General features: G+C 33.0%; 5 protein-coding genes across 7 annotated transcripts in view; 1 reads left to right on the top strand and 4 right to left on the bottom strand.

Annotated features, from left to right (window-relative positions):
- Window positions 1-1,467: 1,467 nt before the first annotated feature.
- Window positions 1,468-4,403, bottom strand: LOC135135201 (polycomb protein SUZ12). Its single transcript, XM_064064211.1, has 3 exons — window positions 4,223-4,403; window positions 4,109-4,155; window positions 1,468-4,051 (listed from the first exon to the last, which is right to left on the bottom strand). The coding sequence occupies exons 1-3, from the start codon at window positions 4,320-4,322 to the stop codon at window positions 2,213-2,215; spliced, it is 1,986 nt and encodes a 661-aa protein (XP_063920281.1). The 5' UTR covers window positions 4,323-4,403; the 3' UTR covers window positions 1,468-2,212.
- A 118-nt stretch (window positions 4,404-4,521) lies between these two features.
- Window positions 4,522-6,510, bottom strand: LOC135134890 (ubiquitin domain-containing protein UBFD1-like). Of its 2 annotated transcripts, none has more exons than XM_064063768.1 (6): window positions 6,298-6,510; window positions 5,759-6,004; window positions 5,557-5,708; window positions 5,387-5,509; window positions 5,146-5,334; window positions 4,522-5,099 (listed from the first exon to the last, which is right to left on the bottom strand). In XM_064063768.1, the coding sequence occupies exons 1-6, from the start codon at window positions 6,308-6,310 to the stop codon at window positions 4,989-4,991; spliced, it is 834 nt and encodes a 277-aa protein (XP_063919838.1). In that variant the 5' UTR covers window positions 6,311-6,510; the 3' UTR covers window positions 4,522-4,988. The 2 variants fall into 2 exon arrangements, with proteins under 2 accessions (XP_063919838.1, XP_063919837.1); XM_064063767.1 differs by lacking the exon at window positions 6,298-6,510 and adding an exon at window positions 6,054-6,164.
- Window positions 6,511-6,628: 118 nt separating this feature from the next.
- On the bottom strand, window positions 6,629-8,485 carry LOC135134941 (uncharacterized). Its single transcript, XM_064063848.1, has 4 exons — window positions 7,758-8,485; window positions 7,574-7,706; window positions 7,396-7,525; window positions 6,629-7,343 (listed from the first exon to the last, which is right to left on the bottom strand). The coding sequence occupies exons 1-4, from the start codon at window positions 8,372-8,374 to the stop codon at window positions 7,258-7,260; spliced, it is 966 nt and encodes a 321-aa protein (XP_063919918.1). The 5' UTR covers window positions 8,375-8,485; the 3' UTR covers window positions 6,629-7,257.
- Window positions 8,486-8,680: 195 nt separating this feature from the next.
- On the top strand, window positions 8,681-9,621 carry LOC135135148 (ER membrane protein complex subunit 8/9 homolog). Its single transcript, XM_064064144.1, has 3 exons — window positions 8,681-8,939; window positions 8,990-9,136; window positions 9,189-9,621. Exons 1-3 carry the CDS (start codon window positions 8,739-8,741, stop codon window positions 9,450-9,452), a joined length of 612 nt encoding a protein of 203 aa, XP_063920214.1. The 5' UTR covers window positions 8,681-8,738; the 3' UTR covers window positions 9,453-9,621.
- Window positions 9,622-9,780: 159 nt separating this feature from the next.
- LOC135135147 (dual specificity protein phosphatase 22) overlaps window positions 9,781-15,208 on the bottom strand; it is a 65,389-nt gene continuing 59,961 nt past the window's right edge. For both annotated transcript variants that reach the window (XM_064064143.1, XM_064064142.1), the window contains exon 6: window positions 9,781-13,243. In XM_064064143.1, coding sequence (XP_063920213.1) covers window positions 13,074-13,243 — 170 coding nt within the window. In that variant the 3' untranslated portion in view covers window positions 9,781-13,073. The remainder of the gene's footprint in view (window positions 13,244-15,208) is intronic.

Genomic DNA, 15,208 nt, shown 5'->3' with positions numbered 1-15,208 from the left:
AACTCACTAAAGCATTAACCAATGGCAACAGCATTTTCTTTACATAGGTATGTCGGTGATTATATCCTTGATGACGTGGTATAATCACTTTCGTGTTTCTTTTGGTCCAAAATACATTATAATTGTTTCGTTTCTTTGATGTATTCTGAAATAATGTGTTCCGTTCCAGTACAGCACGTTCCATATTGATTCCCCGCGACATTACTACTGAAAAATGTATATTCTAAATGAACACTGCTGGAAGTTAAACTTTGTCATTACAATACTACATATACGCATAAAATGAAACAAAACGGTGGTTAAAGGACACAAGAAGTAACGTTCATTTTGAAACGACGGCGTTTCGTGTTCATGTTAGAATTTCTTCGCGTCGAGCCCACTTAATACTAACAAATTACACATCGAATTTGCATTTTTTATTCACGTAAAGACACTTTCAAAATCTAGTTTGCTACTTCGTATTCACGAATTGTATGGCCATTTTCTAGTAAATATAGACATAACACTATTATTTAATATCACCGACAATAATTCTTTTCGAGATAACACGGTATCCAAGTAAGTTCAGTTACGATAAAGGTCACGTTTACGACTAGGATGTTGTATGTCTGATTAGTTTCAAATTTAAATATGTGCAACGCGATATCTCGTTACTATAAAACAAATATGGATAAACAACGGTGATTACTGATTACTGGAACATTTCCAGGGGAACTAATTAGACTTTTATGAACAGTTCTAATGAAACCGTTTTTTTTATGGTTGACGACTATTTGAATTTAGGGGACCTAATGAGTAAAATTTTCAAGAAGCATATATTGTATGTACATTCGTTTGCGGTAAAAAGTATACATAATTAACATTTCGCAAAGGCATTATTCAAATTAACTAACAATATATTTATTTTGACGTTTTATGTAACTATTTTCAGTCACTGATGACCTCAACATTTTATTAAAGCAAACATAAACTTACACAAGAACAGAACAGCGAAACATTTTCTTGTATATAAAACTGAACTACATAATTTTTAAACAATTATATCGTTAACAGAAAAAATAAAAAAAAAACACATTTCGATATGTAAAATGTTACATTAAGTACTAGGTTTAACGAGGATAACGAAAAAACGCTTAGTAGAATAACATAATTAGCTTGTTTTTTGTGCGTTCACACTTTAGTACTCATCACTCATCAGCAACTTGGTGAATAGTTACATCCACTGAAGATATGAAGCGGCAAAATATTTGTTTTCATAGTGCATTCTTGAGACATGATTTGCGCCATGTTAAAATACTTCGGACCTCTATATGAAAAATGTAATAGACATGCCAATACAACTACTCAGATATAAATACTGTTGCTGCTCATGTTTCAGTTGTGTTCGTAGCGGTTTGCAACCTTTATGTTTATTTCTATTCAATTTAGAACAATCATTTAGGAAGTAACATTCAAAAATCTGAAGCGTTTGAAAGAAAACAATATAATTAAAAAAGTAAATAACTTACAATATATTAAAAAACTACAAAGTTAAAATTGAACACGTACAGTATATACAGCACATAGGGAAATAATAAAATTAAACATTACAAGAATGTTGCATCAATTAAAAGTCATTGATTTAAAATTTGGGATTAATTCAATTTCCTATTTGTGCGAAACTGAACACTTAACATAGTGTCGAATTACACTATATAAACATGTCATTGCGTAAATTGTAAACATATGTGTCTTATACGCAATATCATGTATATTTGAGATTAAATTAACCCTGATATGGGTTTATAAAATTTACTAACGTGATATAGCTGACCACAATTAGCGTCTGGGACTTTGATAAAAATTATGTAATCTAAAATGAGTAATGCACATCCAAGGCCTAATTGCAATCAACTATTGTAAAATAATTATTTAAAACAATGATAGAAATAAATTCAATAGGTTACAAAATTATTTGACTAGAAGGCCAATTTTATAAGGCAGTGAATCTTTAGAAATAATTACAGTTCTAAGCTACAGACAAGCCGGCGAAAGAAAATGCAGACTTTAAAAAATTATATTGGTATACGAGTCAATAATTTATTCAGAAATAGCGTCCAACTATTTCGTATTGATTATTTTACAGTCTTGCTATACAAAATTTCTGATTATGGACAAAACAGAAGTCGGATATCACACGCATAATACCTTTTTATAACTACCTAATCTTTGTTTAGGGACGCTTCCTACTCGTCTCTCCTCCAACAGATTTCCTCCTGATGGGGGTTTCTGAAGGCGTCGGCGTTCCTTTCCTCCTCTGCATCCCCACGTTCCCTGTTTTCCTCCCAGTACTTTTGCTTGTACTGGGTTTATCACTACTTTGAATTCCATTTTTCGACCAATTGTCGATCTGTGCCTCGCGGGATTCCTTCAGAACGTTACGTATGGCTCCTGTCTCACCAGCCATTTCTTGAAGTTTCTGTATGGTCGTGTACAAGCAAACCGCACTAACCAACCCGAAGTCGAACAAACTCCCCATGTGCAACACAAAGTTCTTGTATAAATTTTTCAGCAACAATTCTTTGCCCTTATGTTGCACGAACATCTGACAAGCTAGCGGTATTTGGCAGTCTCCCACGAACCCATACTTCATCACATGCAAATTCCACATTTTCATCAACTCCTTTTCGCCTTCATTCACGTCGGTGAACTCGTCGATCATCATCATGGTCTTGTTTCGGAGCCACTCTGGATCATTCTCCCCCTCCGAATCTACATCCATCTCTTTGGGATAAATGGGCAGGCAGGTCGTTGTATGGTGATACAGACGATTATGGCCCGTGATAAATGGTCTTTGGCCGTCATATTCGCAGTCATCCAGCTCCAGGAATTCGGATAAGCTGGGTTTGGCACGTTTCGGATGGCACACCAGGATATGGGTGACTGAAGCTCTGCGAACTGGACCGTTCCTCGAAAACGCACACACCGTGGGTTGGGAGATCAAGTCGTGTGGCGACCCAGTGTACGAGCCATCGTACAATTCATTGATAGCCACATCGATACGCGCCCCCACTGATATTGGAACATACGTGAACGTGAATCGAGAATGACACAGCTTCAAGTGTTTGAGCAAGGTGTACAACTGATCAGAATTTATGCTACACCAAGGACAGTGCAAGTCCTCGCAGGCTTCAGTTTGCTGGCGGGAATTGTTATTATACACGAATTGGTACACAATTTGAAGTTTTTCCTTATTGTCATTGTTATTAACTAAAGGGATATTTTCTTTGTTCTCGCTCAAAGGGTAGAGTTTAGGGCGATCTACGTACTTTGCGCAAGCTTCCGGAGACCAATTCAACTTAAATTTCAACATTGCACCCCCTTTCATCATTAAGTTAATATTGCCACAGGTCTCTATGATATCTTTACCATTCTCCCAGCTCGAAGGTTTTTTTGGGGAAGATTTAGTCAGCGAGGTAAAATCTTGGAGTATGACGTCGTAATCACCGTCAGCTAAATAGCACCGATTATACTTATCATACACAGTTAGCTCAGCTCCATAGATTTTTTCGTTCATCATATCAGTGGTACCGTTCGATTTTCGCTTTTTCAACGCGGGTTCCTCCTCGTCGGAATTCGCTCTTTCGATATGAATTTTAACGCGGAAAAGAAAAATGTACGATTTCGCTAACGGCCCGTTCGATGGGTTGAAGGAATCTGTTGAAACACTTATTGTGGGGGCTGTCATAGGTATCTGCTGGTCGTCGGGGTTTACGGGGATTTCAGCAGTCCCAAGCGAAATCTGCATGCTTGGAGCTGAGCTATCTTTACGTTTTTTGTGGCTTATTTTTAAAAGTACTGTTTCCACCTGAGCAGTTTGAGCACTATGATCAAGGCTTTTATCACTAAACCCTAAGAATGTAATATTTATAAAACCTGGTTGTATAGTGGAATGGTCCTGTCTGGACGTCACTTTGTCTAAAATCGAATCCACCTTGAAATTTATTCGTGATTTGTGACTCCTGGACATCCGATATCGCATGTACGTTAATGTTCTGTTGAGAAAAATTGGCTGCAAGTTAAGCATGCTGTAGTTAAAAGTTTTTCAAAGGTGAAGGGTCTTACTTACAGAACACATATTTCTTGTTCTTAAATACCGATAAATTTGGGTGGGTTCTGTGAAAAATAATGTTTACGTTTAATCTTTGGTTTCCCAGTATGAGGTCAAATACTTGGAACTTACTTTCAAAGGCTTGAAGGAATAATTCGTGATCGGCTTGTATATGGTCGATTCGTGGATTCTTGGAGGAGTCCAGATCTTTCTCACGCTTCTTGGGGGGCATTTTAATTTATTTAATAATAATAAATAACAATTAACCCGCGAAAACAACGGTGAGTTTGGCGTTCCTAGTTTGTACTATAAATTTTTGACAGATCTGACAGGATGCCACTGCTGCCAACGAAGGTGTGGCGGGAAATATAAATCTAGTGCATTTTTCACTTTCACCGGTTTCAATGCGTCCGCAAATTTAAACACACAACTATTATTTAAAACATAATTATGTATTTGTTTTTAATCACACGATACAAACTGAAAATCTTAATTAACATATAACTACTGAGAAATCATTTGTAGAGTTTTTATAAAAATTAGGTATATAACAGTTTTGTTGAAATGATACAGTCAACAATAAGGTAGTTTGTGAGGTGAATACAAAGAATTTTAGAACTTGTTGTCAACTCTACCAATCAACATACATCACAAATATTGAGTTCATCACTTGAATTCAAAGCAGTTATGCTAACAATATCAAGTATCATTATCACAAAGCAAACCTACAAAAAGTACAAAATTTCATACAAATAAATCCAATAGTGAAATAAAACTATTTATTGATTCCCCGTTAAGTCAAGATGCATGTAAAAGATTAATGTAATCTCTGCACATACATTAACATAAAATTAAATGTGTTGATCTCAATACTGTTAGCTTGGCGCGCACAACTAAGTCAGAAGTACTGCCATTTACCTAAAATTGCATCTTTAATTGCGTCTACATATTGTGCAGGCACCCAATAGATCCAGTATCTTGACGCTTCTGTAGGACCTAATTGCAAACCCTGGAAAATAAAACCAGATTATTGTAATTACACTAAAATCTACTACCAGTATGTGGTATTCCTCATGGCCTTCAATTGACTCTGAAACTATACTTTTGATTGATCCCATTGGTAGCTTTTCAGTACGTTCCTTAGTGCTTAGCCACAACTGGTCACTTTCTAATTTAAATGTCAGTCTAACTTTTCCTCCATGTTTATTCAACATTCCAGACAAAGGCAAGGGAGGCAGGCCTTCCTATATCATCACACAAATTCCATTAATTTGACTTAAATGGATTACTACCCACCTTCAAATTTTTAATTCCAGGCATTGCATCTTCAGGTACACCTTTATCCAAAACTTTTCTGTGTATTTTTTGTTTGCATAATGGTTCTTTAACAGTAGTGGCTTTTTCCATTTCTGCAACATCCTATAAACTACAATGAAACCAATATTCCTAGTGAGTCACCGACTTACTTGTTTACTAACCGACGACACCGCCAAAACGTCATTTAATGTAGAACCGACTAACATAATTTTAGAACCTTTTGTTATCCCAGCAGTGGACAAAGTTTGACTATCTTGTAAAAGTCCTTTATACATTAATTTTTGCATGGAATCAGGTATTCCTAAAACTCATGATTAACACCGCCCGCTCGTCATAAAACACGCTTTATACCTATGAGACCCTGTAGCTGTTTTTTAAAGTCTGCAATTGAGCAGTTTGCTGGTGCACTTACATCATATTTCTTTTTGTTGTAAACTACTTTAACTTCTATTACTTCACTCACTTCTTCATTTGATTTACTTTCACTTATGTCAGTTTTAGGTATTTTGCACTCTGAAGGCTCATTCAACTTATCACTGTCGTCTTTGGTTCGGTTCTCTTCAGAGATGTTTGAAATTTTGCTGTCATTTTCGCTAGCTACAATAAGACGAATTAATACTTGCAGAAATTGGAAACCAAAGCTCACAATAACCGCGTTTCATTTTTTTGGAGAAAAAGAATGACACTTTTCTTTGATAATGTATGGCAGAGAACTTCAATGGAATGTTTGACAGATAATGACTTGCAACAATTTCAAGAAAACTAAATCACATACTGTGAAAGATATTGACAGTCTAATCGACCGAATTAAAAGGGTTCAAATGTGAGTTAAATGTACCGGGAGAAAACAAAAATCATTTAATTAACAAGAAATTTAAAGAATCCCTTACCTACACACTCCATCTTGAAACGAAGACCGAAACGTGTGACTCACAGAAAGAACGTTAATAGGTACCAAAAATGTTTTATTACTTATATAGAAATAACTGCAACTGAAAATGAATGGATGCAAATACAAATGAGCAAAAGATTATAAATAAACGCTTTTATTCTGCACAGAAATTATTCCAAGTAGCGATTTTGTCAATATTTATGTTGGCATCTTGCCTGCCATATGTCAAAAGTTGACAGCAAGAAACGTGGCAAATTTAAACTTCAATAATACGTTTGGTCTGCGTATACACAACAAAACGGATTAAATTAGGAAAAAAAATTAGTTAATAATAATTAATTCCCGTTTATTTTTAAAAATATTAATCTTAAAACTTTCAACACGAAAATATTCTACGTGATAAATAAATAAGTGCCTTAAACTTTTGTGGTGGGTTTGTATACAAATTTCTCAGAAACCTCACAAATAATAAAAGTGCACCTATTTTTTAAATTATTTGAACATACAATGACTTTGGTTAAATTAAAGAGCATTTATCTTGACTAAAATAAAATGACTTTTGTAAATAATAATATATATAAAATAACATAAAACCATAAGTTCCAAGTCACAAAATAATTTCACCTTATGGTTCCATGGTTTCAAACAATCCTTAACTTAAAACTGAACAAAGAATGGCACAAAAATAATGTTGGGTTAGCATTATTGTGAAACTATAGATAGTAAAAAACATTATATACATTTTCATTCCACACTACTCCAATTTGTTTTACTGGTAACTAAAATACAATAAAAGAAAATGACTAAAGTTAAAAAAGAAGACTAGTAAAAATAAATAAATAATAGGACGTTTATGAGCTTAAAGTCTTTGGCTGAATTTAAAAATTGTCTATTGGCACTAGATAAAATCAGACTTTTATCAAATTTGAGTACATCCTATGCGTGATTTTTTACGCAGTCAACCATATTCAGACTGAACAGAAAGACTAAATTCGCCTGGAGTGATTGTTGTTCCATGATACCAAACTCTTGTATCAACTAAAACTAAAATAAATGCATTACTAACAAACAAACCTTTTTTTTTTTATTGATTTACTGGCATCTCCTGGTTCTACTAAAAACGAAAATTGTGAGCAAACATCTTCACACTCTGGTGGTGGAATTAAATGCCAAGTTTTAGAGCCTTTTAATTGAGCTTGCCACATCAAGCGATTTATAAAATCCAGCTGTAATTTGTTTAGAAAATTTTTGTCTTACAAGGTGTTAGTACTTACATGCATGGTGGCACCATCGTCATAACCCATGAAAACGTATTCTTTAGATGGGATTTCACACGATTCTGGCAGGAAATGTGGTTTAGGATAGTATCTTCTCATTTCAGCTAATATTTGTGGATGGCAGTTGCCCCTTTGTATTGACATTATTAACACAAAAGCACAATAATACGTGTACACTTACCATCCCACATACCATGATTTTTCCCCTGGTTGATTTTTAATTCGAGCTTCAGTCATTTCAAAAACATCACGTATAGAAATAAAATTTGATTTAAAATGTAAAAATTGGCACTCCTCATCCACACTTCTGTAGGAATCTTCTATGCTGCTATAAAGTTCTTTAAAAAAATTAAAATCAAAGTGTTTCATCGCTGCCCAGTGTAAAAATGCCTTTTTTATAACTACTGGTTTAGATGTGTAGGCATATGGAGCAAACTCTTCTCTTGTTACATTTTGTAGTACGATAGGATTGGTAATATTTATACAAAAGTTGCAGTCTGATACTGGTCTGGTAGCTTCCCATACAAAATAGTTGTTCGGGACAATACACCGAACTCCCAGGAAGTAATTGATGGCAGTTGAAAATACTTCATATTGATAGGTACTGATTACTAGGAACGCTAATCCTAAAAACGCTATAAATAATCCAGAATTTGCGTAATTTGAACGTTCTGATGGTAGGCAAGCATTGTAAAGTTCCTTTGTACTAAATCCAGACTTGAGAAATTCTCGGTTCAAACCAGTAAATATATGCTTTATTTCTTCATGATTTTTCTTACTTTGTTTGTTATTGTTCATGATGAAAACACATTTTTACTGAATTGACAGTCGACATATTTTCGTACGTCAGATTGACATTTATTGACATGTAACATGTGTCGTTGACGTTATCATGACGTCAGGATCTGATTTGGAATGACGTGTCCAGAATTAAAACTTGCATTAAAATAAATGAAACTTAATAACTTTTTCATTTTACTCAATTCAATATAAAACCGACATACAATTTACACTTTACAGCTGTGTGTAAAATAAATACGAAAAAATTTTTAAAAATCTTTGTTTTGAATCTAGGGATTTTGTTTATGCTACGTCAAACTGCAGTACTGCACTGAGTTAACCTCAAATTAAGCGTGATTGTCAGTACTTTAAATCAATAATAATGTCTGATATAACATTTTCAGCGAGAGCTTACTGCAAAATAATTTTGCACGCCGCGAAATACCCTCACTGTTCTGTGAACGGTGTGTTATTATCGAAGTCTTCGTCATCAAAAGGGAAAGAAATCGAGTTTGTCGATGCTGTCCCCCTTTTTCATATTGCGCTTAATTTAACACCGATGGCTGAAATAGCCCTAATGCAAGTAAGTACACATCATTTACTCAATTACTGTACTTAATTACCGGATTTAAGATTGATGAACTTGCATCACAACAAGATTTAGTAATTTCGGGATATTACACAGCTTTAGAAAACATAAGGGATTGTTCATTTGAAAAAGCGACTCATCGAATAGCCGATAAATTACCGTCTAACTTTCCGTCTCCATGTCTAGTTGTGGTAAATAGCACATTAGTGAGATTTGAACAGGATTTGATTTTTTTGTCTTTAGGTGGATAATACCAAATTAGGCATTCACATGGACAATGTGGCTCTAAAAGTGGCCCAGTTTGTTGATGGTAGTTACAAGCCATCTGACACAAACCGCATTTGTTTAAATCCGGACACGGCGTTAGATGTTTGCTCAGGCCTATTAGAACGCAGTGGATACAATTTAATTGTTGATTTTGATAATCACTTAGACAATATAAGTTTAGATTGGATGAATCCTCAGCTTAATGAGGAAATAGATAATTTGGTTAGTGTATTCGATTAACTTTAATTTGTTTCCCGTGGAAAGTTGTTTACTTGTGTAAATCAAACACTTTTTTAATTTTTTGGTGTGTATTATTATTTATTGTTGTTTCAAAGTATTGCATTTGTATTGGTAAATTTTATATTCACGTTGATGATGTACGCAGACATTAATAAAACATTTAATGAAACGCAGTGTATTTTTATTGTAAAAAAAACAAGTGGGTTAACTTTTTCTTTATTGATAACTTTGCAAACACATGGGATAAAATGGAATAAAAATTTAATACAGTATTGCATCTAGAGGATGGATGTACAGATGATAAATGTGATCAAAATATAATGCAGTGTTTGTCTGTTAATAATTTTATAAGAGACTTATGTTCATGTTTGCAAGCATTTTTTTTACTATAAAAGTATTGGACCGATTATTTTGTGAACATGCACATAAGTGAATTATAAGCTGACACATTTTGTCGTCTGTACACAACATCCAACAAAACCAAACACGTAGCTTAAATAAGGACACTTCTACGGGTCATGCGCGTGATTACATTTTTATCTACAATATAAAATAAACGCTCTTTATATATTATATTGAAGATATTGATTGGCAAAGCGTTGCAATTGTAAAAAAATCGCAAAATAATCTGTTTTGTACTTTCTTTTTCTTATCATTCTTAAGTATTCAAAAACCGACTCACGATTATCCTTTATCACCATTACTTTAGAAACCGTGTCAGGCACCACGTACGAGTAAAATGGTGTCATCATAATACTGTTAAATTATTTGAATTAATCAACACTGTATGTTTGTTAAAATTGATGCATACAGTCGAACTTCCGTAAGTCGAACCTCGTAACTCAAAATCGTGATGTTCACTGTGTTCGTGCAGTTTTTAAGCGAACAAGGCACGAGACTTTAGGTTTAGATTGTACTGATTTTTATTTATTTTTTTGTATGTGTTTATGTAAATGGACATATATTTTTAGTTCACTCTATAGCTTGGTCTAGTTTTAGTATAAAATTGTACACCTGTCATAACTCGAAGTTGTGTTAACACTTTTTTTTAGTGAATAGTGAAAGTTCGATTTGTTGAAATTCAAATATAGATGGTTCAGACAGATGGCGTCGCCAAAATCCTAATTATTACTAATTTTGTGAAAAAAATGATTTTTGGGTGTTTGATTAATTCAAATAATTAGGTGCATCCTCATGTTTCGTCGTAACATTATTTAAACCAGCCTTATACCTCATTTCTGCCGCACTGTTGACTATTTATACTTTATACCACTTCCTTGCGCGCTTATCTTATTAGTTTCATAGACAACCACTATTTTGTGCAAGATGTGTATGTTTTGTTAAATACGTGAAGAAAAAATTATCGCTACAATAAAACAGAAATGGAAATTGTTACTGCAACTAGAGTAGGTTGAAATGAACATGCTTTTGATGAATAGGAATGTCAATCACTGCTCGTGCAGATTATTGCACATATTGATTTATTCTCTTTCACTCTTACGTAAATAGAGATATCCTGAGAATTTATAGATGAGTATGTCGTTGAAGTAACAATTTCATAAAAGGTCGTCGTTTCCATTTCCATCACTTTTAGTATATATTTGATATTCACAATGTTTGTCAAAAATAGCAATTAATTAGGTAAAAAAATACCACTATTATTAACATATGAATCAGTAACAACGATTTGGGCAAATTCTCGTCGGGGTCAAGTGAACTGTAACCACTGAAGCAAGAACTGAAACTAGGTCCCAAATTGGTTTTCTTAAATTTTGATTATAAATTGAGCTTCAGTTTCAATCCCAGCTTCAAACAGTAAACTGCAGATGAAATGTATCTGTTCACCCTTTAAGTAGCGTTTTTTTTTTAATTTCGTTGGTGTAATTTTCCTTTTTTACCAACCTGACGCTTTAGTGAGTGTACAGATCCATTTCACAGTGTAGGTATGGGATTAGTTTTTTAGTTCGTTAGGTACTATTTCAATTTGGTTTGTATTATACATTATTTTACATAATTCAAGTTATACAAAATATGTATACCTATCGAGTGCATTTAATAACAATATTAAACTGTACCTTAAACTAATAACAATAAATGTGTCATTATTGCAATAAACTGGCGACCAGCACCAAGAACAACAACCTACACCTCTAATAAAATTTAACTTTATCACTAAGTAATATTATAATTTGTGCTACTTAATAATAACTGTTTTACTAAGCCTGTTGAGCACACTATTTACGGTCTACTCTCACATTGGTAAAAATCATTGCTTTCATTAACAATAATTATGATCATGTTTTAAATGTTTGTATATGTTTTTTATTTTAGTAAAACAATCTTGTGCTGTGATGAGTTGTGTCTGTATTAATAGATCATCAAATGGTAAGTCAGTCCATTGAGACTAGCTCAAACATGTTGTTATCCCCGTAAAACGCTATTACTCTTTGTTTAGTTTACTTACAAAATGACTTTCGCAAATAAATGATTGTGTTCAGACGTACTGTTACATTTTACAAAAGCTAATGTAACAACTTAACTAGAATATAGGAAAGGGTAAGGCAAAAATGGTGATTAGTATTCGTTTTTCTCATTAAATTTTGTTTTTAAAAATTACTTAAATCGTAAATGAGCGGTACAAAAAAATTGTAACAGATTCTATGTTTATATAAATAAAAAATCTTTAGATTCCGGGAGTGTGAAATTATTAGCAATAATTAAATTGGGCGAGTTTGAATTGTCGCACCGATTGTTTTACTAATTTTATATTTATTTATAAATATGCATGTATATGTTTTTTTTAAATGTATAAAATGCGCTTTCGCTGATATTACTACAATTTTTCCTTACAAAGTTATGTCTTTTGGCATTTTCTTTTTTGTATATCTAGTGTAGAAATTAATGAATCCCCTGATTGCCTAATTCGATCAGATCTGTACTTGATTAATAAAAACTGTATTGTGTTGTAATTTCATCTGTAGAACCCACTAGAGTTACCAAGATTCGTGACTTAAACCTTTCTTTGTATATACAACCACTAGCAGATCTTTAGTAGATCACCACCACTTTCTTAATGTAAGAACCACGTCATTCAAACTGAAATCTATAGAGGGAATATGTTTAACATCTATTTGTGCGTGATTCTGTAGCCAAAAATCTGATTTTTCCGTTTCTGCTTCGCTCAAAAATTCATCCGATCAGGTTCATAAACAACAAAATATGTTTCTAGAGCGGCTAATTATTTTAAATGGACGATTTGGTAATCTATCGCATACGAATAAAGGTTCAAAATGGGTACAAATCAGTCGTAATAGGGAGATGATATGATGAGTTACATTATACCACAATTTTTCCTACTAATCCTAAAATGGTACTACTTTAACTACACACGACACGGATGGAATTTAAGCAGTGTTTCCTTACATATTTAGCATTAAGCTGCTAGTGGCCACGGTGTATATAAATTCTTTATTTTAAAATCACAACCAACGACAATATCTGCACCTTTTTTACCTTCTGCCATGCTCAGATAAGGGCGTCAAACATCAAATTTCGATTTGCTGTAACCTCTGGAGTTTAACTTTATTAACGATATCGAATAATCGCATCTTGTGGCGTGGGCTATGAATCGAAATCGTCTTCCTTCAGTGCAAGAGGCACCAGAACTGTTCCTCTACGCTTAGGTGATATTGGAGGGCTTACATGGGGGGTGGATGGGGCTGTGAGAGTCCCAGAAACACCCGTGGAAGTTATATCTAAACGGGAACTTGCCCGAGACGGCGGAGCAGAACCTGAAAACGTTGAAAATTGTTATGAAAACCGCAACAGACTTTAATAAATGCAAAAACCAGCGTTGTGCTTTGATAGTCATTGAGACTGAGTGTTGAAAACGTGCGAAAAGGTGCCAGGTCTTCTATATTTCTCGTAGAATTGGTGCATTTAGGCAATCAGTAAAGAAATGGATAGTGAACATACATTTGTAATGTACTACTACTGTACCCTTTAGGCTAAAAACAATGACGTTTACAGAGTTTCAATATTTCTATCCGTTCCCAAGATATAAGGCCTCGTTTTTTAATGTTTCTGGCACAGTTATGAAGTTAGTGGTACTTGCATATAAATTAGTATTTTAATTAAACTATCGAATAATTTATAGTTTCGTTATTCCTACCTGTTGTTCTTTTCTCACGTTCATACATATTTTATGTCGCGAACGTTATTTTTGTATGTGCTAAAATTTTATTGACTTCTGAAGTTAAATACAGTAAGAGCTGTTTAAACAAATCAGTTACAGGTAGAATCCCGTACTTTTTTACTTTCCGAGCGTAAGCTAACTGGCTACTTTTATGTTTTCTTGACGTTTCATGACGCCTGGAGTGTCTCTCTCTCTTTCTCCCTGTCTGTTTGCCATCTGTCCGGATTTTTATTATTATTATTTTGGTTACTGTTTTACCATCTACACGATAATTGTAATACACACATAAAATTTGTCTAAATCTCCGAAACTACTGCACCGGTCGTTGTCAAATTTTATGTGTATAGTAGAACTATCGTGTAGATGGTAAAACGTTAAGCAAAGTTTGGGTAATCATCCCCACTAGCAATGATGACTATATTTTTTGATTTTTCAATTTTTTCGATTCAATTTCATTCAGACTCCTACACTTGTGGACCAGTTTTTAACCTAGACATCGAAATTTTGAAAAAGTTAAAATTTTATAATTTTTCGTTTTCTTAATATTTTCAATTTTCAACTTTTCGAGTTTTCAGTGTTTCGATGTATCGATTATTCAGGTTTCTATTTCTCAATTTTTCGTTATTTCAGTTTTGGGATTTTTCAGTTTTTTGATTTTTAAATTTTTCGATTTTTCATTTCCCCGATTTTTCAATGTTCAATTTCTCAATTTTCAATTTTTGGGTAAATCAATTTTTCGATTCTTCAATTTCTCTATTTTCCAACACATTTCTGTTTTACGATTTTTCAATTTTTAAATTTTTCAATATTTGAATTTTTGACGTTTCTAAATTTTCGATTTCTCGATATTCTGATTTTCCTATTTCTCGATTTATTCATTTTTGGATGTTTCGGTTTCTCAACTTCTCAATTTCTCGATTTTTGAATTTTCTGATTGTTCTATTTTCCAAGACATATTTGTGTTTTACGATTTTTCAATTATTCGATTCTTCAATTTTTTGACTCTTAAACTTTTCGATTTTTCAATATTTCACTTTTTTAAGTTTCTAAATTTTTTATTTCTCGATTTTTCGACTTTCGGACTTTTCCAGTTTTCGACTTTTGGATTTTTCGATGTTTTGATTTTCCTATTTCTCGATTTTTAGATGTCTCGTCTTCTTTTTGGATTTTTAGAATTTCAATTCTTAAATTTTTCGATTTTTCAGATTTTTGATTTGTCAGTTTTTTAATTTCTCAATTTTTCGATTGCTCAATTTATTTAGTTTTCGATTTTTCTATTTTCCAATACACATTTTACGATTTTTCAATTCGAGTCTTCAATTTTTTGATTTTTAAATTTTTCGATTTTTCAGATTTTTAATTTTTCAATTTTTCGACTTATTTTGAGTTTTGGGATTTTTAAATTATTTGATTCTTCATTTTTTTGATATTTTAATTTTTTGATTTTATAAATTTTAAATTTTTTGGTTTCTCGGTTTTTTGATTTTTTAGTTTTAAATTTTTCAACTTATCATTTTTTTTAATTGTTACATTTTTCGATTTCACGAGTTTTGAATTTTTT

Source organism: Zophobas morio, unplaced genomic scaffold (assembly GCF_036711695.1).
Source record: "Zophobas morio isolate AGI-343-1 ecotype UQ-CSIRO unplaced genomic scaffold, CSIRO_AGI_Zmor_V1 ptg000024l, whole genome shotgun sequence".
Lineage (NCBI taxonomy): Eukaryota > Metazoa > Arthropoda > Insecta > Coleoptera > Tenebrionidae > Zophobas > Zophobas morio.
The sequence above is the reverse complement of the archived record's forward strand: the minus strand, read 5'-3'. Positions and strand labels throughout refer to the sequence as shown.

What these genes read in the sequence shown, in the direction of transcription:
- LOC135135201 (XM_064064211.1), bottom strand. Translation starts at nt 4,322, where the DNA reads ATGCCCCCCAAGAAGCGTGAGAAAGATCTGGACTCCTCCAAGAATCCA. An exon ending in ATTCCTTCAAGCCTTTGAAA is followed by an intron (nt 4,156 to 4,222) that starts GTAAGTTCCAAG and finishes TATTTTTCACAG; the next exon opens with AACCCACCCAAATTTATCGG. An exon ending in GAACAAGAAATATGTGTTCT is followed by an intron (nt 4,052 to 4,108) that starts GTAAGTAAGACC and finishes CTTAACTTGCAG; the next exon opens with CCAATTTTTCTCAACAGAAC.
- LOC135134890 (XM_064063767.1), bottom strand. An exon ending in TGTCGTCGGTTAGTAAACAA is followed by an intron (nt 5,510 to 5,556) that starts GTAAGTCGGTGA and finishes TGTAGTTTATAG; the next exon opens with GATGTTGCAGAAATGGAAAA. An exon ending in ATGAGGAATACCACATACTG is followed by an intron (nt 5,100 to 5,145) that starts GTAGTAGATTTT and finishes TTTATTTTCCAG; the next exon opens with GGTTTGCAATTAGGTCCTAC.
- LOC135134941 (XM_064063848.1), bottom strand. Translation starts at nt 8,374, where the DNA reads ATGAACAATAACAAACAAAGTAAGAAAAATCATGAAGAAATAAAGCAT. An exon ending in AAATCATGGTATGTGGGATG is followed by an intron (nt 7,707 to 7,757) that starts GTAAGTGTACAC and finishes GTCAATACAAAG; the next exon opens with GGGCAACTGCCATCCACAAA. An exon ending in ACGATGGTGCCACCATGCAT is followed by an intron (nt 7,526 to 7,573) that starts GTAAGTACTAAC and finishes AACAAATTACAG; the next exon opens with CTGGATTTTATAAATCGCTT.
- LOC135135148 (XM_064064144.1), top strand. Translation starts at nt 8,739, where the DNA reads ATGTCTGATATAACATTTTCAGCGAGAGCTTACTGCAAAATAATTTTG. An exon ending in CTGAAATAGCCCTAATGCAA is followed by an intron (nt 8,940 to 8,989) that starts GTAAGTACACAT and finishes ACCGGATTTAAG; the next exon opens with ATTGATGAACTTGCATCACA. An exon ending in CGTCTCCATGTCTAGTTGTG is followed by an intron (nt 9,137 to 9,188) that starts GTAAATAGCACA and finishes TTTTGTCTTTAG; the next exon opens with GTGGATAATACCAAATTAGG.